Source organism: Sander lucioperca, chromosome 15 (genome assembly GCF_008315115.2).
Source record: "Sander lucioperca isolate FBNREF2018 chromosome 15, SLUC_FBN_1.2, whole genome shotgun sequence".
NCBI classification, from domain to species: domain Eukaryota; kingdom Metazoa; phylum Chordata; class Actinopteri; order Perciformes; family Percidae; genus Sander; species Sander lucioperca.
The window spans coordinates 26,903,739-26,929,520 of record NC_050187.1 but is presented as its reverse complement, the minus strand read 5'-3'; the positions used below and the strand labels follow the sequence as shown (position 1 = coordinate 26,929,520).

Below are 25,782 nucleotides of genomic sequence, written 5' to 3'. Positions count from 1 at the left end.
CATTTTATTATGTGATTCAACCATACTAAACCTGCATGGAAAATAATATTTATTTTCTTCAACAGATGACAATTGACTTGTTTTCACTGAAGTTACTTATGGTGGAATATTTTCATTTCAGCCAAAATAAACTGCTCTTTCACTTCACCAATGACACAGATGAATGACATAATTGGTAACAGTTGTAAAGTATATTTTAAACGGTTATTTTGAATGACACAAACTATGAATCTTAAACTTTAATTTGTTTTTGTTGAAAGTACTGTATTCTCCCATGTTATATTTACACTGTAAATGTACAATTATTTTAGTTTCTTTACATTTACAGTACCAAATGGGAACAGAACAATTGATTTTTCATATTAAAATCAGTAAGATAAAATCTGTTTCAGCTACAAATCTGATTTTGCGCCACTAAGTGAATGCAGCCCGACAACAAAGATATGGCATGTGGAGGGGTATCACCTACTCCTGTTTCAAGAGGCGGAATTTTTTACCAACACCATACATATGTGTACTAAAATGGGATGTAGATGCACTCTACAACTTAGACAGGATTCTTGAAAGCAATATGTAGTTCTGTGCTGTAACATTTATTTAAAGATTTTTTCTATTATTATTGTTACTGAGAAGCATGCAAAACTGTGCCTTCATAATATTGTCCCATGTTCCTTTTCCAGGCCTGCAGTGAGATAAATCAAAATTAATCCTTTGAAACGATTTGAACACAGAACTATTTTTGTGGTCAGCTCTAGAAAGCTGCCTAATTATAAAACCCTACACACACATATATATGCACACATTATATTGCAATGTTTAGATTCTTAAGAGAAAAGTTTGAATTTGGTGTATGGTTTATGTAATATGCACATGCCTCTATGTTCACACATGTCAAGTGATGAGAAATGTAACTATTTCAAGCACAATGGGAACTCTTTGTTATGAACTGTGACATACTGTACTATTCATAATAAATATTTTATACATACTTTACCATCTGTTCTTTGGGGAATGCATGGCAGCGTATATAATCCATTCATCAGTGAGTCTTTGTTTTAGCTACCCTGCCAGTGATAAGGGCACTTTACAGAGAAAGTGTACCTCAGCAGGTCTATTCTCTTGCTGATCTTCTTATGTCAGATAAACCTCACACTTTGTGCCCATTTAAGAGGATTCCTCACTGACCCTAGGCTCACATTAATCCTACTTAGTGCCACACAGTGCCATGTCATAATCCCAAGAACAGACATCAACTAATGAAGACACTCGAAGCTCACCACAACCAACAGACTATAGATTACACAGTTATTTTATTATAAGACTGTTTATTATACTGTACCTTGATTGACAAATTACAAACCTGCACAGTTAAGACAGTTCACTGATTGAGAACCTGAACATACAAACCTTGGGAACATAATTGTTACGGCGCAATAATAAACAACCAGAGGACCAAAGGCAACATGAGAGTTTCATGTTAATGATGAATCAGTCAGCGATGACACCTCTGATTTAAAATCCACTCAGTCTTAAACTAATCTCCTTGGAAACCATACCCTGAAGCTGTTTGCTTTCATTGCTGTGCACAGTGAATAGTCAGAGGATCAGATTGTTTCTGCCACATCACACTTTTAAGCTCAAAAGACAAATAAGCACAGATAAGCTTTTAAAGCAGCTTCCTGTTACTTCCTGGAACATGAAGTTTGTCTTTAGAAACTGGTGACAAACTAGTCATCTCCTACTGGATTACAAAGTGAACTATTCATTGTAATCTGAAATGTAAAATGCAAACACTTTTGAGATTGGAAACTTATCACAAAGAGCTGTGTGTAATGTACTTTTTGGTGTGAGATTAAACTGCGGCTCATTGGTCAAACTTTTCTCCCATTACATCAGGTCAACTCATCATTCATGTGGGACAACCTCAACCTGATGACCCTAAATAGAGCTGCAAATAATAATTGTCATCCATTCATCAACCTATTATGTTCTCGATTCATGGATTGTTTAGGATATAAAATGTCAGAATACAGTAAGTCCACATTTTTTCAGACTCCAAGGTGAGGTCATCAGATGTCTTGTTTTGGTCCAATAAACAGTCCAAACCCTAAGATATTCAGTTTACAATGATAAAGAGTAGGGAAAAGCAGAATATCGTTACATGTGAGAAGCTTGAACCAGAAAAGATATAGCATTTTTGCTTAAAAAAACGTAAAACGATGAATCAAGTTTCAAAATTGTTAACGATACATTTTCTGTTCGACTAATTGGTAATTGGCTAACCGCTGCAGCTCTAACCCTTTACTAAAGCTGGTTGTCATGGGAAAGCCTTGCCTTTATTGAGCATGAATGAATTCATTACGCTTTCCAATAGTTTGACAAACATCTTCAACATCTCTTAAAGGAAAAGTCTGGTGATATTCTTATATTACTTATTTTACGAAAAGACCAAAAACAACTAATTCAACTAAATCAATCTCACTAAGTATTGTCTGATATAGCTTATTCCTCTGTCATAGAGCGCCATGATTGTTTTTATCAATGAGTCACTGTTACACTGGCTGACATGGTCCTTCATAAGTATGAGTATTTTGTGTTGATCTCACATAAAACTGTCCTACATAAGTGCACCAAATACTGTATGTATCAATCTGCAGCTGAAAATACATTATTGACTATTGTTTTAGTAACGTTTGCTAAAAACTGAGACTGAGGGCAGAGTGCCACAGACAGGGTAGGGAAGTTGGAAACAGACAAACATGTTGGATTTGGTCTTTTCACAGGATTTGAAGAAAAATGTTACACCAGTGTTATCTTTTAAACAATACTCATAGAACTTGTTTCAAAAGTAGACAAAAAGTTCTGAAAGAGTTTTATAAGTCTATGTTGGAGGAGCTTCTCAGTCTGTGGGGTATCAGATTAACCCCTTCAACATAACCCAAACACTCCTGACTTGTATGTATCAGGACATACACACGGCTTGAACAGTGAAACTGTGAATGATGCCTTGCATCAGGTACAGTATGGTTATTCATTATAACATGGATGGATATTTATAATCAGAAAACGTGAAATACAAGGTTTTAATCCAAACGTAGACTGAGGTATTATACAGTTGACATTTTGGAAATATGAGGCATTATATAACAACACATTAGCACAAAACAAACAGCTTGTTTTAACATTCTTGCTCAAAAAAATAGCTTTCCCCTGCATTCCGATGGATAAATGTCATCTATCATTGTTACTTTGCTGAATGAAAAGTTAGTATATAGTTCCGCTAAAGCTTTTTAGCGCTACATCTACTAATATTAAGTGTCATTCTACCTCACCCAAATTGCATTTGTAGGGGAAATAATGACATTGATCAGGTTCCTGCTGCTTTATTCAGTCTTCTGGGCCTTTTGTCTATCTCTGAAAACACAAATGTGTTTGTGGTGAGCTAGAGGAGGACGTAAATATAAAATTAGCATTTCTCTTACCGCACCACTGAGCAATACCATATCAGAGTCATAAAACCAAGACAGATGCAGGGTCCATATTTTCTTTTACAGTTTCTTAGAATAACAGTGATTCTGTGTAGCTTATTGGGTAGAAAACACTGCAGAGGCTCCTATTAGACACTGCCCTGAATATCATTCTATTACAGTTTGTGTGCACTTTTCACAAAGTAGGAAACTCTCTCCTTAGAGAGAATCAGCACTAATCCTTTAAGTCTCAGCTTACAGACAGATTTTGCCCAGTCTTGCAGGTTGTGAAAAGTGGCTGCTCAGCTGCACTTCAGCCAGGTTTGGACAGGTTCTGTGGCTGCGAGCCAGGTTCGCCACAGAGACTCTGGCTGGTAAAGACAAGGCATTGGACTCAGCAGGTTGTGCTGGTTGTCTGGTAGCAGGTATTCTCGCGCCGATACAAAGTCAAGGTGACTCATGATGGGTGAGAAGTCCACTCAAGTCCAATCTGAGCAAAGCAGTAGAGGAAAGCCAGCATAGGCGGGGCCATGGTGGACCAGCCTGAAATTAAAAGAAAATCTGTACTCATCTGTTTTATCTGTAGATATTCATACTGCTATGCACTGATGCTTTTTAAGGTAACTACTATAACGAGTTGCATTCTTTTACAAGAGCTAGAGATACAGAGGGTAGTAGATACAGTAGTTGGTTAATTCTCTATACTGTACAGTGTACGGTTACTCTCTTTTTCTATTTATAGCTGCTTCTTAGAGGGTCGAGCAGGCAGGTAAGGACAGCTGTCTGCATCTCCTCCCCAACTGGCTTGCCTCCAGATTATCTCAGTAACCTGCACCTGCACCCACAATGCGTTTCAATGGTCTATTCTTTTCCATTCATGTCAAAATCTAATTCACACACACGGGCTGCTTTATGCACAGCTGTACTGTTCGTTTCCTGTCTGTGGAAGAGAAAGATTACATGGGCTATGGCTAGAAAAGACATATTTTTGCAGTTAAAATGTCTATATTCTGAAGAGAAGTTTTGTGTTTAAGTTTAAACAACATTAAATGTTAGTATGTAGAAAATATGCATAATTTTATGTTGATTTATTTAATTTTTTATTAATGTTGGTTTAATCACATTAGAAATTTGCCTTGCACAACTTGAAATATTATGTATTTCTGACATCCAAATTAATCACACAAAGCCTTTCAGCTCATGCCCTGCATGCACCATGAGCAAGCCTTGCTGTTCCAAGATGTCCCAGCGTTTTGTCTTTGTAGGTATGTACATTTCATTAACGCCCTCAGTGTGAAATATATTCTCCAACCAGTAATTCAATCTTTGTTGATACTGACTTCAAACCAACAGAGTAAAAAGCAGAACTTAAAGGAAGCATACACCACTAGTCAAACGAGAAAAACTTCTGGCCACAACTGAGAAATGTGTCCCATCTACTTGCCATTTTGGAACGTTATGAATTAATTTGTTGCTACTACTAATTACTAAGTCCTGGCAAAGAGAGAGGAAAAAAACAAATGAATAACCTATCTCCTCCAGTTGCATGTTACTATGGGTCTAATCAATCAGTGCTATAATTACACCACAGTTTCTTCTGCCACTTGATTAATAGAATGCCTCGTGTTCAAATGAGGTGAAAAAAACACTTGCAGAGAGGCAACTTAAAACTAATTATTAAACTGATTAGTGATCAGAAGTAGAAACTGAAAACTTGTCAGTCAAGATTTTCCTTTTCTATCTTTTTGGAGACATTATCATTAAACTGATAGGAACAAGAATAATTTTCTTTTTTAGCCAAATTAGTGGCATCGCTCTAGGGATTGCTCTGTCTGTTTGTTTGTCTGTGGTCCAGACTGAAATATCTCAATATTGAATGGATTGCCAAGAAATTTGGTACAGACATGTTCCACTCAGGATAAATTGTGGTCTCTTTGGTGACCACTGAACCTTTTATCTTGCGCCATCATCAGGTCAAACTAATTTTACTGTATTTTTACTGATATTATACTTAAACAGACAGTAAACATTTTCATTATAACTATATGATTTCATGTAATGACTCATACCTTATTTTACTTTTTTAATTTAATTAATTAATTTTAATTTAATTTTATTTTAAAAATTAAAATTTTTAATTAATACTATGCAGTTTGTCTACCGGTGTGTTACAATTCTAACAACTCTCTATGTCACTCAGCACTATGACTTTAGAGTAATCTTACATGGGGGCTATTGGGTGGCATCTGAATATAATAAACACGCATCCTCAGTCAACATATACGACTTAGACACAGTGTAAGAAAGGTCAAAGAGTGCATTTACACTACTGCACCAGTAAAAATCCCAACTGATTTAAAAGCATTGATTCCCCCCCCCCCCGTGGTTTATTGTGCAGACACATTAACGACACAAGGAAAAGCTTCAGGCATTATATTTCAATTTAAAGTACAAAAACACAAGTACTCAGTGAAAGCAATAACATGAAGTGGTTTGTTCAATTATCTATTTAAACATTTTAAGTAAGCATCAGGCAGTGCCATGTTATATCTTTACTTTTTAGTATTTTAATGGTCTAAACTAACCGGCGTAAAGGAAAACTGAGATTCTCCATTTAGTTTCTAGGTCTTACTCTGAATAATTCACAACAGAAATGGTATTTTAAAACACTCTGCTCTTATTTTTGGGTTTCTATTAACTTATTTACATCAAGCCTACTAAGAAGAAGCATAATGTTACACACAGTTTGCTGTGAGCCTGCCGGACTTCCAACAAATTGTTACTGTCACAACAAAGCTTAACTGGTGACTAGAATATGACTTTTGTCAGGCTGCGTAAGCTCGACTTTAAAGTGGCTATATGTATCTTTCAGTTTGTGTTGATTCCAGCGGCCACTTTGGACAAAAGCGGTAGAGTTTTTACCACACCTGCTGTCGTAAACGTCTTTTATTTACGGTGCTACTATATTACCCACTGTATATTACTGAGTTAGCGTTACCGGGAGGTCATATAGAGTTGCGACAAATGTTTTGCTGAGACAAAAAAAATGTATTTGCAATATGAGAATACGTTACAGATGCATCGTTGCATTTCAAGTGTTGCATACGGTAACTTATTCTACTTTGGATGTATCATGAGATAAACCGGGTATCACTGTCACTGTGTCATGAGCCAAAGCATTAAGAGTTTGATGTAGCAACCAACGTAATAATAACTCAGATTAATATAGCGCATTTCATGAAACCCAATGTGGCTCGGGAAAGGGAAGTTTGGGGTCCCCTGCTGGAGCTGCTACCCCCGCGACCCGATACCGGATAAGCGGACGAAGATGGATGGATGGATGAAACCCAAGGACACTTTACACAAGTACAGGGGGCCTATAAATAGTAGGCCAACACAAACACGGACTGAAAAGAATAATACATCCGTGCTAAATGAAACTTAAACTTTGCAGGAAAAATCGGATCCAGGCAAAGGAATAAATAAAAACTATATAAAAATAGCGTCACTGTTAGTTACATATAGCTACTTTAAGAGGCCCAAAGACTGTGCGACATTAACATCAGAAAATGCTAATGTTGTTCTGGGTCTGCTGAATGTGTAAAAATGCAAACCGTTTGCTAGCACATAATGCTAACTTTACAGACTAATGTCACTGTTGTGTTTACATCTTGTTTCACTGCCCCCAAGTGGCCAAAAAATTAGATAATGCTGCTTTAAAAATGAGCAAATATGTTCTTTAAATTTATATTATTATATTATATGATGAAGTATCAGCACTGAGCTAAGCTCTCGGCACTGACTCTGCGCCCAACCCAGCAGCGAGTGCAGCTCAGACTACTTATCGTGAGTAGACAGACTATCAGGAGGGCCTGCCATCTTGCTTTAGGTACCAAATTAGCCACATTAAGACACAAAGAGCAAAACAGGGACTGGCACAACCAGTCCCTGTTAGAAAGTCTCTCTATTGGGGAGACTTTGCCCATGCAAATGCATAAAATACCCCAGTATCCACTGAAAACACTATGAAATATACAGACCTACTATATTATATGTGTGAGTGTTGAGGGAGGCAATGTACCTTGAATGAAGACACGCTTCCAGAAGATTCTGCCAACATGTACCCCCCCGAGGAACACCAGATTAGAGAGGATGAGCATGGCAGTGGAGAAGGCAGAGAGAAGGGCAACACAACGCCTTTCCATCGCCGCAGATAAATTCTGCTCCTGGGAAATCAGGGAATAAATAAGTAAATTGCAGGAGAACCACAAGAGGTTTTCATCATAAATCTGAGAAACAAAGAGCAGCAAAGCACCTGGTACTAATGAACTGTGTGAACATAAACTAGGAGGATTACAGAGTCTGCCATCAGACTTACTTTACTTACTATTTTGAGAACATGAACCTTCTCCCAAGGCAAAAGTAGCAACGTTTCTATTGTTAATGTATTGGAAACAGACTTTTACTCACATAAATGATGGCCGTTAACTGTACTGTGCCAATTAGATGTGACAGGTTCCAACCAGTTTGTCTCCAGTCTGTACTTACTGTAGCAGCTCCAGGCATGATCTCTTATTAAATCAGATTACATGACCCCTTTCTTTCTAGTTACAGGAAAGATTTCATTATGTTCACGCATCTTAACTGAAAATCTAATTGATTGAATAACCAGGGAATTATGTCTATGTACAATTTTAATCTCTTTGACATCCTTTCTCTGCACTGTCAAGAGGTAAACTTGGATTTGAATTTCAAACTTACAACAATGGAGTGAATAAAAGACGAGGAAAAGAAAGACTTCAGTCCATTTTCCACCAGAACTCCAGCCCAATTCATCAGGGCCCAGTACTGCAAGTAGTCATGGCCACCGTGCCAGAGGCATACAAATCCGAATGCAAGGCCAGTGGATAATATTTTGTAAAGAGAACCATGGTGTGAACCTCCCAACGGCACATAGATGTATCTGGAACATGAGTACACAACATGAAAAAATCTGTCAAAATGACACATTCAGAATGAATAAAATGTTACAGCTCTTTAAATTTGATCATAACCTGCCTGACACAAAGAAAACAGTACATAAATAAGTGATTAATAACAGACAGATATTTTGTAAGGACATGGACACAGATGTACTGCAGCCAGTGAATAGTGCACATGTCAAACAACGGGGTGTTAAAAATGGCACCACAATGCAGCAATGAATTGCAAAGAACACCTGTCACACAAATGATCATATGATGTTCAATGATTTTTAATCAAATAAAACGCTGCTCTGACGCCCAGTGCAAAAATAGAGGCACTAGAGGGAATATCAATCCTACCAAGTTGTTAATAATGCTTGACACACATTTAACCCACTTTCTTTGTCAAATAGACTTTGTTATTCATCACTTCAGCTTGCTCTTGTTTTGGTTGGATAAGGTCTGATTTCAACATTTTGGTTGAAACAAACAGCAAATATCTAGCAGATAAGGCATGCATTTAATTCTACTGTGGTTCAAATGAGATTACACCGCATCTGGTATAAAAATAGCAGCTGTGTATTCATGTGATAGCCCACATGATGTGAATAATATCCCACCAATCAGTAAAGACTGTGGTGCATGCTGTGAAGACAAATGGCCTCAGATATTGTGAGAGCCTCGTCTGTCCCAGAGGTACCGAGAGTCTCAACATCACTCCAACACACTTGGAAACAAACATCACATTCTGTCTAGTGTTGCTGAGCTGGGAACTAATTATCTCAGCCACCCTGTGGATAATCAATGTTCCTGAAAGATGAGCCAGCATTTTCTGAGCCTTAAATAGAGTGGCCAGCTTGGTCATATTGGAGCACGAAAGTAGGTGCAAAAACAGATGGAGAGGAACCAGAGTGTTAAAATAAGAGCTGACTGAATACATAAACATACTGAGGACCTTTCCGTCTATTTAAATTATTTAGGTGTAGACGGATTCTAAACAGATGTTAAAGGGTAACTACCGTTTTTTTCAACCTGGACCCTATTTTCCTATGTTTTTGTGTCTAAGTTAGTGATGGGAACAACAATCTTTGACACTGGTCCAGTATTAAGCAAGATCACTGCAGTCGGCCGCGCCAAAACAAGCTACAATGTAAGTTAATAGGGCAATTGAGTAATCATAATTCACAATCACAATTGAGTGATTAAGTGTCTGACAACATTATGGAAATGATCCCTTCAGAGATAGACCTTTAAAACCTCTTTGAGACCTTTCTGTTTAACCAGAAACAGCTCTGAAGTCGCTAGCGCTAAACCCACCAGACTCCATTTAAAAAAGCAATACTTATAGCGTGTATAGAGCCAACATATATTTTCACATGTAAATCGGTAAACTATGTGTTTATTTCAACCAAAACTAGAGTTGTGATGGTTGGAAAAGTCGACACAAAACAGCTTTTCGTAGTTTTATTTTGTTTCTGTTGACTTTGAATGAAAACGCAATTTTTTGCAATTTCGCGGATGTTTTTATGTTTAAAAAAAGGATCTTACTCCTTAGAAATCCTTTCCATAATGTTGTCAGACACTTAGAATATTAATATGAGACTGTTAGTGGTAAAACGAGCACTTTTGTGAAGGTAAATACAAGCTGTACAATTGCCCTATTAACTTACATTGTTATATACATGTTTCGCCGCTGTGATCTGGCTAAATACTGGACTAATTTCAAAGATTGTTGTTCCCATCAGTCACTTACACACAAAAACATAGGAAAATATATAAAATAGGACTTTCCACATTGACAAAAACAGTAGTTTCCTTTAATCAAGATATGATCATTTTAATTACTTACATTAATACCTGAGTAATCAAGGTTTTATATAACACCTGACTACTGCAAGCAGATGGAGCAGACAACATGCATATAGTAAAAGGTTTAGAGACTGACAGTAGAAATCAGACTGGCAACTATTATTGTTGGTTTCTGTGCTCTTATAGAGACACACAGTGTACTTGATCTTTCTTTCTTAATCCATGCCCCCAATTATTTATTTACTACTATTTTTCTCCATGATTTGGGATCAAATGTTCCTCCTCATATGTAGCAGCAATAACTCAATCAAGCAAACTAGTAAGAGCTCTTTTGTTGGCTGATTACAGTGTGAAACAGAGAACCTCAGACACAGTGGCATACAAGGAAAGCGTAATGGAATGGTGAAGAATGAGCCACTTAGCTGCTCATCATTTAATACCTACGCACTCATCTAGCACTTTTCAGACCATTTTCAACAGATTTTTAGAACTGCATTAAAACCTCTTTAAAAGCACTTTCACAAGAAGGAACGCCAGGGCATTGTGTCATGGGTATCACTTGCATCTGCAGTAGGATAATTGCAAGTGATGCCATTAAGCAGGAGAAAATAATGTCCATTGGACACAGATTAAAATGGAAACTTGCATTTGCAATTTAAATTCAGGTATCTTTAGCAAATTATGTGGAGCCTCTTTAGCAGTCTGATTTCATTCTAAACTCATCTTTAACATCTGAAAAGCAGGTGTACATGTACGCCATCATACGTGTCAACACAAAAATTAATTAGCAAACAATAACCGAGACAAGGGAACATTTTCACAGAATATCAGTGTGTTTACTGACAACCATGCAACTCCAGCGTTGCCTTAATGTAGCAACCCACGTCTACCAAGCAGAACATAACCTCCCATTAGGCTGCATTCAGCGAAGTGTGCATCATTAAAAAGCAGACAAACTGATAATGTGCGTTGTCCAAAGTACAAGTGAGCAAACACATAACGCTGCCATTACATATGCACATATTAAACAAGTAGGCATTTCTCCAGGGTTAGGGAACAATATTCATGAGAAAGCCTACATGCAAATGCAGCATCCTTGTCCATTATGATAAAACATGCGGGCAGGCAGCTGGAGAATGGCACCTTTTTAAGGTTATTCAACAATTTCAATGCCCTGCAGGAAATGAGCTCTTTACAGTAAGTGTGCAATACATAACAGATACAGTATGATTAAGCACACTTTTCTACATATTAGGCAATATAACTATAGATAGATAAAAAGCTACTCTATGTACATGTAAATAGCTATATAGGTAGACAGAGAGAGATAGATAGATAGATAGATAGATAGATAGATAGACAGACAGACAGACAGACAGACAGTGATATATATTATAGAGCTATTATTTGATTTAGATGACATTTCACATTTTTAGTAAGCATTAACATCTGAATTAGTCTGTCCACCGCTCATGAAGTGCCTCTTACCTGATGAGCCATCGATACAGGCCCTCGTCGAAGTGCCTGAGAGTGAACAAAAAAAAAGAAATGAATATTGAGTCACAAATTTACATACTAATATAGCACCGAGTAAGAAACACCTGAGCACTGGGCTTCATATAAACATATGCAGTATATATGATGGATGTGTGCACACTCTTTATCATTAAGAAGATTAGAAAAAGGGTTGTTGGGTTGTTTTTTTTTTTTGTGATGCCTGTAAACTGAAGCTGTTTTGTGATGTCAGCGGACAGTTTTATGCATTCCATCAATGTTGTCAACATTGCCCAGCTCAGCACACACAGGCCGGATTGGAGTCCATTGGTGTCAGCACATTGGTCGAGCTGGTCTACAGCCAGTGCATTTTTATGGCAAAACCAAACATAAGCTATCTAATTGTATGTGGTCTGAATTAAGAGAGCATTTTTTCATTGTTAATTACATTTAGGAACAGAGTGATTTTGCGAGAAGAGTTAAAAGTGGTTGCCAGGCTGAAAACTAGGCATCAGCTTTTGGTTTCAAAACCAAAAAATATGGTTAAATTACAGCATACTTTGCATTGTATCAGCCATATGTATATTTCTTATTTTCCTAAATGGGAAACACAAATGGCACTGTGACACAAAATGTTCACCATTGCATATAGCTGAATGTCCTGAAATATTTTTTTCCAAGCAATAGAAATGCTGTTGCCTTTGGCTTTTTTATATTTAAGTCTTGCTGATTAAGGGGCTTTATCACTATGTAACAAGCACTGCAATGTGTGTGTGTTCATTTAACTTGAGCAATTGTGACCCCTTCAGCATAAACCAGGCATAGTCTATTCCTTTGCTTGGTTGCAGAAGTGTTAAATGAGCTTAATAAATGTAGAGATCATCATCATGCCATTTAAGGTAGGTAGGACAGAAACTGTGTGTGCGTGCGTAGCATGTATGATTCTGGTTCAACTACCTTTTTGACCTGCTCGGAAATAGATGTGGACTTTCTTGTCTTTGTTGGAACTACAAATGCTACGTGTACATCTCCTTTCCTGCAACTCTCCACACTTCTATTCTCCTCCCTCAGGTTAATTTGCAGCACCCCTTATATACAGTATTCTTCTACCCTCAGCCTAATTGCATCTATTTTTGCACTGAAGAATGACATAATGTTCTTGGTGCAGAGGTGACCTATTGTTCTGATTGCAAGTAATGACAGAAGATGAGACAATTCACTGTGCCCAGTCTGAATCTAATGCACTTAAGGTGTTCAGTACTTCACCTTCGATTTACCTTTTCCTTAAAGAACACCAGGTATTTTAACTTTTCCAGACACTGAAGTGTTAACGAATGCTGCTAGACTAATATAATACTGTATTTATGTCAGTGGTAACTGTAATTGGTTCCACTGTATGATCTTACCTCCACATCCCTGTGAAACTGTACATGATGCTGACACAACGAGGAAGCTTTGGGGGGACTAGTTTATCGAAGGTAGCCAGCATGGATGAAAGGCCAAACAGCACCAGATACTTAACATAGAAGAACTGGACGAGGGCCAGGGCCAGACCGCCTGTGAAGGAGGAAAAAAAGGTGTGTTGTTGGAATGATTAAGCAAAGTTCTTTACTTTCCAAAGACAACTTTCCTGTGTTATAAGTCAATTAAATGTATTATTATTATTATTATTATTATTTATAGAGCCCAAATTCACCTCAAAGGGCCTCTACAATCTGTACAGCATTCAACACCCTTTATTATTAGACCCTCTGTTCAAAAGAGGGAAACTCCCAAAAAAAACTTTTAATTAGGAAAGAGGGAAGAAAACCTCAGGAGGAGCAACAGAGGAGGAATCAATATATGACGGCAAACATTATTTGCTGCTGACATTAAAGCGCTGCTGAGAAAAGCTAAGCAGAACTGCGAAAAAGAGGCCAGTAAATGATAATGATACCGTTTCTATATCTGCTTATGGCAACTAGGGGGCAGATAGGACAACGGTAAGTAAATGACTAGTAATGATTAGTGATCAAACTTGAGGCTGTGCATGCACAGCGACCACCTGTGTAAATTGCATATACTTGCCAAAACTTAGGACTCAAATGTCCTGCAAAGACAGGGGTTAGACTGGCTGATTAATTTGTGAAAATATAAAAGTAAATAAATAAATACTTAACAGACAGAAATTCTGTCACTTTATTAAAATATAAACAAAATCACACCACAGATCATGATGACTGCATTATGAATCGAGGACAATGAGTAAGACAGTAATTAGCATATCTGATAGAGTTTTAGAACCAACTAAATCCTGTGGGGATAACAAATTCTGCATCTTGAAAACATGTTCAAAGTTTGTCAGGGAAACATTAAAGAAACATTAAAGCTGCAAGTCAATGTTATACTGTACATAACAGCCAAACATACATACAGTATAAAGACTTACCCAAGGCCCAGGGAGGAAGGATTTCTAAGTAGGTCTCATTAGACTGGATGGAGTGCATGTACATTACATGGATCATGTATTCTGCGATGCACCACCACAGTATGATCCGTAATGATCTTAGCACCGAGTAACTAAAAACAGATTCTTCCCTGTCACACTCCTCAGCAGGCCTCCGCATCTGCAAGTGTAGAAAGTGAGCTTGTTGTTAAGAGTTGCTGGTTAAAAGAAAAAATAAACAGGATTGTAATAAAAGAGCAAACACATACTATATGAATATGTACAAACCTACTCCAAAGATGGGTATTAAAAAAACAAGCAGGCATAAAAGGTTCTGCACCTTTTAGTGATGTAAAAGTGACAGTCAGATAGCTATTTCTCTACAAATCTAAAACATTCAAGTCACTATCCTTTTGTAAAAAGCCCACCACGTATGTGATGTCTACTATGTAAAAATGTGACCTGAGATCATCTGTAGCAGCAATTAGCCTCCTCCTGACAAAACAAGAGGAGATTTTAGACTAAATCACAGTTTAATTCAGGAGTAGCCTTTGTTGGCTCTCTTACCTGCTCAACGTAGTCCTTGTACGTGATGATGGGTCCATTGTAGAAAAAAGGATGATAGAAGGTGTATGAAAACAACCAACAAAGCTGCACAACTCCACCATGGTCTGGAGGGCACCAGCAATGCTCCAGGCTGAAGCTGATGAAGCGTAGACCACAGACAGCAACACTGAACAGTAGCAGATAGTACTCCTCCTCGGTCTTATACCAGCCTCTCTGTGTAATAAAGTGGGAAGGCCAATTATTTCCAAACCATTTCTGAGGAATCCTTATATCAGTAGTGACAGTCTGACACTAAATTTAGATATGCTTTTTAAAATCATTCTTTTTTTAAATATGAGACTTTAAAATGAGAATATTAGCAGGTCACAGCATATTGGGACAAATGGTTATGAAAATCTGTCAACACATACTAATAAACATATGCTTAACACAACTTTTAATGAGGTCTGCTTAACAGCATTGGGGATTTCACTGCTTTTAAAATTGTGTGTGAACACAGGACTCAATTGTATGCAATTGCGAGTGAGCACAGCACAGGAGTGAAAGAGGCAGATTTTTATAAGCATGCACAGGTCTGTCACGTCTATTTCACTTACTAAATTCAAATTTCCAACCATTGTAACTGGAGCATATTTTCCTGGCTGTAAACATTCTTCATGTGTGAGCAGGTTTATAAGAAGACGATGCTAAGAAAACCCAAATGTAGTGAAACACTAAGAGCCAATGTCCATAAAAAAACAATCAGTATAGACAGGAATGGAATAGTGTTCCTTAAGTCATATTAAAACTGAATTGAAATACTTGTTGTCATCGTTATGCTGTATTAATAAAGAAAAGGCAGTTAAGTAAAATGCCACTTTGTTGACATTCTTTAATTTCCACTGCAATAAATGTTTGACTTTAAGAATATGAATACTGTCTGGTAGTATATGTCTTCCATTGCCTCACACTCAAATGTTGGTTATAGGAAGTGATTTTCCCATCCTCTAATAGGAAAAACTGGAAATAGCATGCTTAGTATGTATGCTTCAAATAAATTCACTCAACTTTCTTGTGGTATGGACACACTGCAACTGAGTCGCTAAATGGTTGTACGTCTCCTTGGTATCCTGTGCCCTCTTGTGTTCTTTGCAAAAATTACATTGAGTGATAATCAAATTTAATAAAATCTGATCAAACAGTTATTCTTAACATAAAAGTAATGGTCAATTTGTACAATGCTAGTATAGACACAGACACACATCAAGTGGAGATGCTGGCCCTTGGTCAACCTAAATCTTTATAGTTTTGTGACTCTAGTTTTTTTAACCCACAAACAGTTTTAAACATACTTAACAGATTCATATTTACATAGCAAAAAGCATTTTAAATTTGTCTTTCACTTTAATTTGAAACATGTTTTTATCCTTAACAGAAAATAAGGACAGTACTCCAAAATCAGGAACAGATATAATTCAGTGATACAACCCACCTGGATCTCTTGTAGTGGTTGGATGTGAAGTGTGGAGAGCAGCAGCAGGTTGCAGGCCCATGACAGAGCAGGCTTTCGCAGTTGGGCCACTGAAAAGGACAGGCCCAGATGTACCAGCAGCACACTCACACCTTTAATCCCCAACACACTGCTGGCTGCTAAGAGGCCATATGTCGTGAGTGCTGGCACCCTAAACTATTAGAGAAACATACAAAAAAATGTTGGATTAAAACATCTCCCACCTGATAGCAATATTCCACTTAAACAGTACTGTAGCAGCTGCTTTGTACCTTGGGGTAAAAGATGCTGGTCAATCTCGATATTAAGCCATGACCAATCAGAGTCCACAGCAAAGACTTCTTAGCCCATTCTGTCCAGAAAGTCCACTCAAAGTCTGATAGGTCCTGACAAAAACAACTAACATCACCATGGGCCTTTAAATTACACTTGAAGTCTGTTATATAGAGGCTTTGAACAGTCAAAATGTGTTTTGAATACATTTTTATGTATCAATCAAATGGATAAAGTATTTTAAAAAAACTTATATAACTGAAGAAAAAAACCCATTTCAAAGCATTCTGTGACACAAAATATTATTAGATATTATTATAGACTATGTGCTTAAAACAAACCTGTGTTTTCAGTGAGATGCATGATAATGTTGGTTTAGATTGGGCTTTTAGTCATTTCCACACTAAACTTACCCTTTTAAAACCTGTAACAAGGCCTTTTCCCAACTGGAATTCTCTCTCTAATCCTGCTTCATGCTCTGAGGAAAAACAAAAAACAGGAAATGACAGCTTCATTTTTCTTTACCTTTCCTGCTCAATTCATTAAACCACAGATATTATATATATCTACCTTACCTTTAGAGAACCTGTGCAGTTGGTAGAAAGAGTACAAATGAGAGCCAAAGGACAGCACCCAATATGCAAGGATCTCTGTCCATGGCAGAGGTGCCAACTGGGCCTTTGATTTAGATGTCATCAGGCAAAGTCACTGTCCTAGTACACCTAAAGTGTGTTTGGGTTAAAAACATAAAATATCATCTGGATGTGAAACTGAAATTACTTTATTTAACTCTATTTTAAAATGTCTGTTTTCAATAAATAATAATACTAATTTTGAAAAAGTGATCCTAGGGACATTAAGACAAGACCACCTGCAGAGATTTTTTTTTTTTAAATCAAATGAAACAATGGTGCAACCAGGGTGCAACACTTAGAGGTTCTCTTAATACATCCATGGGCTCAGGCAATGTTTAAATAGCCTCAATTTAACTAAATTATTGTCCAGTTTTTTTGTTGTCTTTAGCTCCGTCATAAAGTCTGGAAACATATCTGACCACATCAAACAACAAATTGAGGTACGCTACTGTTGACAGAAGTAACGGAACAAATTAATTTAAAATTAGACCTATATATTTGGTATTATTTTCATCGTACTGACTGAAGTAACATTAATGACGTGGTTTCAGAATAATCGTAAAAATGAGTTCTCGAGTGGGAACATTTACGTGAATGCCCCCTCAAGTTGGAATGACTCGGAAGTCGGCGACATTTTTGCTACACCACTTGTACGAAAGTAAATGTTAATGATAAGAAACATTTTATTAACTCACGTATTGCATATACAGTCATTTGTAATATGGCATTGTGGTATTGAGGTTGCTGTGCACCGTGCACGTAGAGTGACAAATTTGTTAGCATTAACTCTGATAAGTCAGGTAAAGCAATGTATTGTGTTATTTTACTGGTGTAGAGGTCTTATATTAATACATCAATGGTGGAACGTTAGCCATCACGTTAGATATTTTAGCTAGTTGTTACTGGAGCTGCAACAGGTCTGGGACAAAATCAGTAGGCCTACTATAAAGCTTTAAAGTGGAAATAAACTGGAAAAAGATATTGTTTTAAGCTCTGAGCAATGCAATGCAACACATCCTCTTTGTAGACCAGTAAAACCAAGTCACTTTGTTTTTCCACATTACGACTTAAAGCTTATAAACACACCTAAGTCGGAAGAACAACTTCCCAAATCGGGAAAAGGGACCATCCTAGGAGCACGTGAATGCATCATATACATCGTGATGTTATGCCTAACAGTTGGCAAATAGCAATCACTGCCGTTGCTAGGTAACACTGCGCGGATCTTTGCTGTTAGCTAGCTAGCTAGCTACTTCAGTGACCAAACCAGTATACTACCATTCCTCAGCACCGTCTTGGCATTTGAGATTATTACAAGACCAGTAAAACCAAGTCACCGTGTGTGTTCAAGTTTTGGTGCTAATTCAGTCTTTCGTTTTATTCCCACATTGTAAGGCTACTGAAAACTTCCGAATGCCAGTTAGCTAACGTTACATAAGACAGCCTCTTGAACAAGTTGCAGTGTTACCTAATATTACTGGGCCGGTGTCCATTGCGACGCTGTAAATTGTAGACTGCATTGTCTGATAGAGCCTTTCTTTTACTGTCTATGGATAGAGCCTCTGCGCCTGGACCAAAGGAACATGATTTTTTTTTCTTCTTCTTTAGCTAGCTAGGTTTTAGGCATCTTGCATCCTTAATGTTGCACTACTGCCATCTTCTGGAGTTAACGTTAGCCAGCTAACTCCTACAGTGTCCAGTATGTCGGATTTTCCTCATCAGTCCTGTTCTCATAAGGTAAGATAGCCAGTGGTGAAAGAAGTATTCAGATCTTTTATTAAAGTAAAAGTACTAATACCACACTTAAAAAATACTCAGTTACAAGTAAAACTGCTGCACTGAACATGTTTCTAAGTAAAAGTATGTTAGTATCACCAGGGAAATGCACTTAAAGTATTAGCTAAAAGTAAAAGTACTCAATGAAGAAAAATTCTCACATTTTAGAAACTGAAAATGATCAAAACAGTTCTGTGTTTAATGGTCTAATCATTTCAGCTAGACTTGTAGGCCGTTATATTGTTGGGTAACGTTAGTTTAATTTATAATAAAACATCATATTTTACAAACTACATGTGTTTTGTGTGCAACAATCTTAATTTCTAAAGTACCTAACTAAAGCTGTCAGATCAATGTAGTGGAGTAAAAAGTACAATATTTCCATGTAGTGGAGTAGGAGTAGAAAGTGGCATTAAAAGAAAAGACTCAAGTAAAGTACAAGTATCTCAAATGTTTTCTTAAATACAGTACTTGAGTAAATGTAATTAGTTACATTCCACCACTGAAACTAGCCAAGCATCTCCTGCCTTGTCCACTTTCATACGTTAACCCAAATCGTCTCATTTCTTCCATGTCCTTTCTTTCTGATACATCTTTCCTGCAACTAACCATCTGTTATAAAGAGCAACTAACAAGCATGCTCTAGTTTTTTGGTACACAATGATCACAAAAAACAGTTGGATGCTTTCCTATACTCATTATAGTAAAAGCATCAAACTGGTTTGTGTGATCATCATCACAGATAGCTATGTTTAATCCTCAGCTTGCTTATTGTTACTTGCTCTGTCTGCTTTGTTTCCCTACTTCTTAACATACCTAACGTTACTCCTTTTTGGATTAAGTGTAAATATCTCCCTTTTATTATGTTATCCCAATGCTGTTAGAGGAACATAACACCCTGTCATAACATTCATTGACTTCTTCTTCTTTTTCTTGGTTTCATTCATTTTGACAGGCAAACAACTTTTAGAGCATGACTGCCCCCAACTGTGCAGGAGTGGCTGTCAGTTTATGACAGAAAGACCTACTAATATGCTGTAGGTTTTAGCCAGAGGTGGAAAGTCAAGTACTGTAATTAATTACTTTCATTTTGCTACCTTATACTTTTACCTCATTAAAGTACTAGGTGTATTTGAAAGCTATAGCTACTTTGAAGAATTTTCAAACAAAAAATATGATCAACTTTTAAAATATGATGCATTTATGACTGATCTCTCATTGATTGCTAAAATAGTCCCTCTTTTGATTTTAACTTTGAAGCTATTCTGATTGAAAGGTTGCTGAAATTCTGTATTGTACACATATATTTGAACATTGGAAATTAAATTGGTAAGAATTTTCACACACACAAAATGATTTCCCTTGACATTTTAATCACTCTGGTTTTAATGTGGAGAAACTGCGTTGGTATAGTTAGTAGGTTAATTGATCAGCAACTAACTATATGCATGCACTGTGAACCAGACAGGTGTGTAGGGTTTTCACAGCTCAACAAAATAACAAAAAAGGCAATGGGCAATAACAAATATGGTAACAACATCAAAACAGTGTGCACAACAGTAACATGCATAAATCTATCCGTCACACTTGATTCATTCTTTCCTCATTGACAAAAATCTGCAACTCTTCACCAAGAACAAAAACTTTTCTGACATATTGAGTGTTTAAACTCCACTTAAGAATTCATCAAATAAACGTTTGATGTTTCATTCCTCCGACAACATCTACAGCTTGTTTCTTTGCCTTACAACCAGATACAGAGCAAAAGGAGAACATGATCACATTTTATGTACGCTTTCAGTTAACCACACTGAGATTCAAATTCATCAATATAAGTTAAATGTAAGCTCATGAGTGTGTGTGTGTGTGTGTGTGTGTGTGTGTGTGTGTGTGTGTGTGTGTGTGTGTGCATGTGCGTATGCATGCTAACATACAGTATATGCATACAGTATATGCATGCATTCATGCATACAGGTGTGCATGTGCACAGTGTATTTTTTCACAGCTCGTCAGTCTCTCCATCAAAGGGCACAGTATCTATCTCCATATTAATGGTGCCGGGCTCACTGCTGCCCACCCAGCCAATAGGAGTGCGGTTGAAGGAGGGCCGGCAGGCGATGTCATGTTGGTACACGACTGTGGGTTCAGGCTCCTGTTTGATCTCAGTTTCGGGCAACTGGAATTTCATGAACTGGTTAGCCTTCTCGAAGCCGCCGAAGGGCATGGCAGACCTGGCAGAGAAAGGCAAGTGGATTATTAAAGCCCCTGTTTGTCACAAAGCACCTACAATGTACTGCAATGGCCTTGAGGGAAGTACCTGTTAAAGCATTTGTACTTGCGCGAATCCTTTTTTTCAGTGGGAACAGGCATTCTAGTTTTCAGAGTGGCTATCAGAGTTTCATCACCCTTCATGGCCTTCTCCCATGGTGACACGTATGTCTTCAGATGAAGCAGCTTAGATGCATAATCCCCCCCACCTCCTGTGAAGAAAACATCCAAGTCTAGAGCATAAGACACTCTCGATATAAAGTTGTAAAATATATTTAACAGTCTGTGGACTGATCATTTATGTATCTGACAATTTTGGGAAATATCCTTTTTTGCTTTGTTGCTAAAAGTTAGATGAGAAGATCAATACCACTCTCATGTGTGTACGCTAAATATGTATCTAGAGCCAGCAGCTGGTTAGCTTAGCTTAGAACAAAGACTGGGAACATAGGGAAATAGCAAGCCAGACTTTGTCCCCTTATTTCAAAATGTGTGTGTAGAGACTGTGTGAGTTAGCTTTAGAGGTGCTGGACCATTAAACTAAATCCTCTTAAAAATGGCCAAAAAAATGATACCAACCTTTTAGTGGAGACCACCCACTAGCTCTTTCTCCTTTTCCATCTTTCCCATGGTCACCCCCACCCAGTCCTCCTGCACCTTCTGCACCTTCTGCTCCTCCTGCTCCTCCTGCTCCTCCTGCTCCTGCACCTTTGCTTCCAGGTTTCGGAGGAGGCACAGGGGCCCCTCCGGGAAGGATCCCTCCAAAATGCAGCTGTTTGCTAACAAAATGCCCACCAACATTTATGATGTCACCTCCCATCTGAGCCCCCAGAGAGGGAACAAACTTCTGGAGGTTGTCCTGAAAGAAATATGATCAATATAATCAACCATATGCCACACAGCATATGATTGACCATGTTTATCTTCTTGTTCAAGTTACACCTGACAAGCATTACTGAGAACACTGAGTCCTAATTGTGTATTGGAGGACTTTATCTTCCTCCAGACAATTAAAAAACTCAAATCTAGCTGGTTTGATTGATCAGTAAAGATCTAAGGCAAAGGGTTGAAACATCATGGGTCCAGATGACTCAAAATTTAAAAGTCTGTTCTCAGTCCTAGTACTGTGTTTCTTTCAAATGGTTATAATATGAATGGAAATTAGTGTTTTAGGGTCGGATTAAGGATTGTACAGTGACACTTTTTTCTTCAAAAAATTGCCACAAGTTCCTATGTTGAATTTCTGGTTGGTTTATTCACATTGTACCATTACATTTGATAAAATTCATCAATTTTCCTTTGAAATTCCCAAAAAGTGATTTTGTTTTCTCCATGAACTATGCTCTTACCATAGACTCACTGCTGAAGACGTCGGGGTTGTTCTCGTAGATGAACCTGTCCACTCTCTTCTGCCTCATCCTAAACATCTTGGAGCCTTTGTTGTTCTGCAGGGAAAGCTCCTCCAGCATGATGTCTTTGGGAGTCCTGATCTTTGTTCCCAGGTCAAACTCAGATGCCTCTGGCTCCGAGTCATACTCTAGGTAAGGGACATTCGAACATACGTACGGTATCCTGATTGTGCAAAATACATGAATTCTTTTAAATAAACAAAGTCAACCCAGAGTAATATATAATAGTTATGTTAATAACATTTTGTTGTTTTGTGTTATTTTCTTACTGAAGACAAAACCCCACGTATCTTGTAAGATAAGTTCCCCACCTACAGTATCTAAACCTATCATCCATCTATTTATGTATTCTGTTTTTATATGAACATGTTCATGCCAGCCTTACCATCCTGGTTGATATGCGATAGGTCAGTTATGATCTTGGAGAGCTTTTTCCGCTTGTTTAACGGGGCAGGTTTTCCCAGAGGCATGACTGCAGGTTCAGAAAATAACTCAGTGTTAGCAGTAACCATATTATGGTTACAAACGTACATTTGAACATATGTTTTTTGATCATATTAAGTAATTGAAGTGAACCTCTTTCTCACAACAGACAAAAACAAAGTAATGTCAAACTTCTTTAGAAAACATTTAGTTGTTGAACTATAAATTTAATATGAATAACATTGTTTCTATTTCAGAATGTTTATTACATAATAAAACTAAAGCAAACAATGTTTTCAATGCAGCATCTTGAGGAAGTTTTGCTTGATGTCATGAATTATATCATATTATTAATAGTTATATTTCACGTAACCTTGTTACTATTCAAAAAAACTTTTTGACAGTGATATTACTCAAAATCTACATAGCTGCAGGTTCAGACAAAGGATGAAATGCATTAAAGGGAGGGTTTTTCCTACAGTTTTAGGATTTCACACACTTGAAAGAAACCTGACTGCTTTGCGATTATCTCCAACTTATCAAGATCACTCTTTACCGTCAACACCTACAGTAAAGCCTGTTCTGTAGGTGTTGTATAGCCATCAACAACCCCTGAAAGTGAATCCACGGGACCTGAATGTATCAGACAGACAGACATAGAACATGGGCCCTCCTCATTTTTCAAGTTCAAGGGGGATGTCAGTGCCCTCAGATTTTCTACATTCCCCAACGAAACAGATATCTGCCCCAAAGGAAACATATAGCTTAATGTGTACTTCAGTTTTGTTTGGGGACACAAGATCTGCACACAGGCTAAGTCAACATAAACAGAAGAATGCTGTGGTTCAGGGAGGTATTGGTCAACAATGTGCTGCTATTCTGCAGTAAAATTGAAGGCTGTAGGATCATAAAATAGCAGCTGATCATATTCCCCAATCTGCAGCCTGCATAGGAACATGTAGGCGGGGGAAAGTGGGAGTAATACTTTCCTCCGTCTCATCGGTCGAGATATCACTCACCATTGAAGCATATTAACATTAACAACCACATTTCTTACAACCTATAATGGCTTCCTAGTCTAGGATATGTATCTGGTTCTTACGTTATCTTATGTGTTGTATTTTACACCGTTTTTTTGTCTTGCTACATGCATATCAGCACCTTCAGCTCTCAACAGTTTCCTTAAGACCCAGTCAAGTGGCAAAACATCACATCACAGCCACTGACTGTAACTCAACCCACTGCAGCTATTTTTAAAAGCCATTTCCAGCCAAGACATTTTAGCGACATGTAATGGCGTCATTCAACTATCAAATGGGCTTGACACAACCCTTAAGGACACAATACACACCTCCAGAAATCGATTCTAAATGTATGTTTGAACCTCTCTCACAACACAAGTGAGATCTGGAGTAGTTGTGGATGTTAACGAGGAGGGTTTTAGACACTGTTTTAGTTGCCTTAAATAATTACAAGCTTAGAGACCTCTTGTGCTCAGATTTACCTCCCCCATGTCAGGGTTTTGTAACACCATATAAAATATCTGCAACGCCCACAGAGAGGGATGGTCAGCACATTTAGTCATTCCTTTGCTCATTTTAAGATGTACGGGGAAAATCTAAAAGCAGCAAAGTCACTCCCAGAGCCATTTTACTTTAATCGTTGGTAGAATCAAAAGCATCCAACCAAAGTTATAATGTTTACTGAGTTTATGAGGTCCTCTTCCATTTTTTTCCTTAGATCAGCTGCACACGCCACAAAAGTTATGATTGGGAACATGTTGCACATTTTTATTCCCTCATCCCATATTTATAGTAGTTTGAATTTAAATCCAAGCTGTTTTAGTACAATAAAGCACACCAATGGGATGCATATCCACTCACCAGGTTTTTGTTGCAATCCTGGGAGGAGAGACAGACCTATAAATACCAAACAGAGAAAAAGAGACCCAGGGCTCAATGGTGGTGATCTGGATCACAAATTTACAAATCCTTCAGTGCCTCTGACCCTACGTATGGCTGGACCCAGGTTCCCTGGAAGTGCAAAACCCACCCTACACTCAGATGGCAGATCTTCCAGAGGGTTAGGGGTGTGGGTAGCAGCAGTGTTGGTGTCAAGACCGGAGGACGAGGTTGAGGTAGGGTAGGAGTATGAATAGGGGTGGGGGGGCAGCTGAAAGTGCTGATGGGGACATTAAGGGAATAGAATCATTCTCACAGATGGTTCAGACGCCTATAATTAGTAGCAAAGAACGAGTGGAACAGAACTCAGCTATAAGATAACCTCAAAGGACTCTGGGGTGTGTTTGGGGTATACACAAGTGCAGAGTTAGCTCCTTCACTCCCTAAATTACTCTAACCTGACATTAGATTGTCACATTTTCAGTTTATCTGAAGCATCATGTTACTGGACATAATGGACGTGAAAACAGAGCTGTCAGATAGTCTAACAGTGTTTGCATGGCTAAAACAACTGGTGCAAACACATGCAAATAAATTGGAGAGCATCCAAATGCCAATAAACATTAAAGCAGATGCACAGACTGCATGTATAAAGTACTAGAGACCCAGACTTGAGTAAAAGTACAAGTGCTCTATCAAAAAAGTGACTTGAGTAGAAGTGTAGAGTAGAGTAGAAGTGCTCTTTAAGCACCACACTTAAGTGGAAGTACTAAAGTATTCAACATTTTTTGTACTTAAGTATTGCAAGTAGTTTATTTTAAAATGTACTACTCAAGTACTGAAAGTAAAAGTACAAGTATTGGGTTATGTAGTTATTAAAGA

The 25,782-nt window shown here is 37.8% G+C and overlaps 2 protein-coding genes across 11 annotated transcripts; both read right to left on the bottom strand.

Moving 5' to 3' along the window:
- Window positions 1-1,291: 1,291 nt before the first annotated feature.
- hhat (hedgehog acyltransferase) lies at window positions 1,292-18,834 on the bottom strand. 8 transcript variants are annotated; one of them, XM_031315973.2, is made up of 13 exons: window positions 18,679-18,834; window positions 18,592-18,631; window positions 17,064-17,210; window positions 16,902-16,966; window positions 16,488-16,601; window positions 16,198-16,392; window positions 14,727-14,939; window positions 14,163-14,340; window positions 13,141-13,291; window positions 11,729-11,764; window positions 8,229-8,430; window positions 7,549-7,693; window positions 1,292-4,010 (listed from the first exon to the last, which is right to left on the bottom strand). In XM_031315973.2, exons 3-13 carry the CDS (start codon window positions 17,182-17,184, stop codon window positions 3,925-3,927), a joined length of 1,506 nt encoding a protein of 501 aa, XP_031171833.1. In that variant the 5' UTR covers window positions 17,185-17,210; window positions 18,592-18,631; window positions 18,679-18,834; the 3' UTR covers window positions 1,292-3,924. The 8 variants fall into 8 exon arrangements, 6 of the variants coding, with proteins under 6 accessions (XP_031171833.1, XP_035848029.1, XP_031171834.1 ...); XR_004107766.2 differs by lacking the exon at window positions 18,679-18,834 and adding an exon at window positions 11,320-11,414 and having other exon boundaries at window positions 3,911-4,010; window positions 18,592-18,662; XM_035992136.1 differs by lacking the exons at window positions 18,592-18,631; window positions 18,679-18,834 and adding an exon at window positions 18,461-18,583.
- A 1,418-nt stretch (window positions 18,835-20,252) lies between these two features.
- Window positions 20,253-25,177, bottom strand: myoz1a (myozenin 1a). Of its 3 annotated transcripts, none has more exons than XR_004895250.1 (7): window positions 24,883-25,131; window positions 22,962-23,048; window positions 22,517-22,704; window positions 21,747-22,026; window positions 21,217-21,379; window positions 20,843-21,130; window positions 20,253-20,812 (listed from the first exon to the last, which is right to left on the bottom strand). XR_004895250.1 is itself a non-coding variant. In XM_031316123.2 (7 exons), exons 3-7 carry the CDS (start codon window positions 23,044-23,046, stop codon window positions 20,899-20,901), a joined length of 948 nt encoding a protein of 315 aa, XP_031171983.1. In that variant the 5' UTR covers window positions 23,047-23,048; window positions 24,883-24,918; window positions 25,052-25,177; the 3' UTR covers window positions 20,253-20,898. The 3 variants fall into 3 exon arrangements, 2 of the variants coding, with proteins under 2 accessions (XP_031171983.1, XP_031171984.1); XM_031316123.2 differs by having other exon boundaries at window positions 20,253-21,130; window positions 24,883-24,918; window positions 25,052-25,177; XM_031316124.2 differs by having other exon boundaries at window positions 20,253-21,130.
- Window positions 25,178-25,782: the final 605 nt, after the last annotated feature.

Bases quoted from the DNA above. Each gene is read 5' to 3' on its own strand.
- myoz1a (XM_031316123.2), bottom strand. From the start codon at position 23,046: ATGCCTCTGGGAAAACCTGCCCCGTTAAACAAGCGGAAAAAGCTCTCC. The intron at 22,027-22,516 runs GTAAGAGCATAG...TATTTCTTTCAG, and splicing joins TCTTCAGCAGTGAGTCTATG to GACAACCTCCAGAAGTTTGT. The intron at 21,131-21,216 runs GTACTTCCCTCA...TTTCTCTGCCAG, and splicing joins AAGTACAAATGCTTTAACAG to GTCTGCCATGCCCTTCGGCG.
- hhat (XM_031315973.2), bottom strand. From the start codon at position 17,184: ATGACATCTAAATCAAAGGCCCAGTTGGCACCTCTGCCATGGACAGAG. The intron at 13,292-14,162 runs GTAAGTCTTTAT...CCTCCTTCACAG, and splicing joins CCTTCCTCCCTGGGCCTTGG to GCGGTCTGGCCCTGGCCCTC. The intron at 11,765-13,140 runs GTAAGATCATAC...GTTCACTCTCAG, and splicing joins AGTTTCACAGGGATGTGGAG to GCACTTCGACGAGGGCCTGT.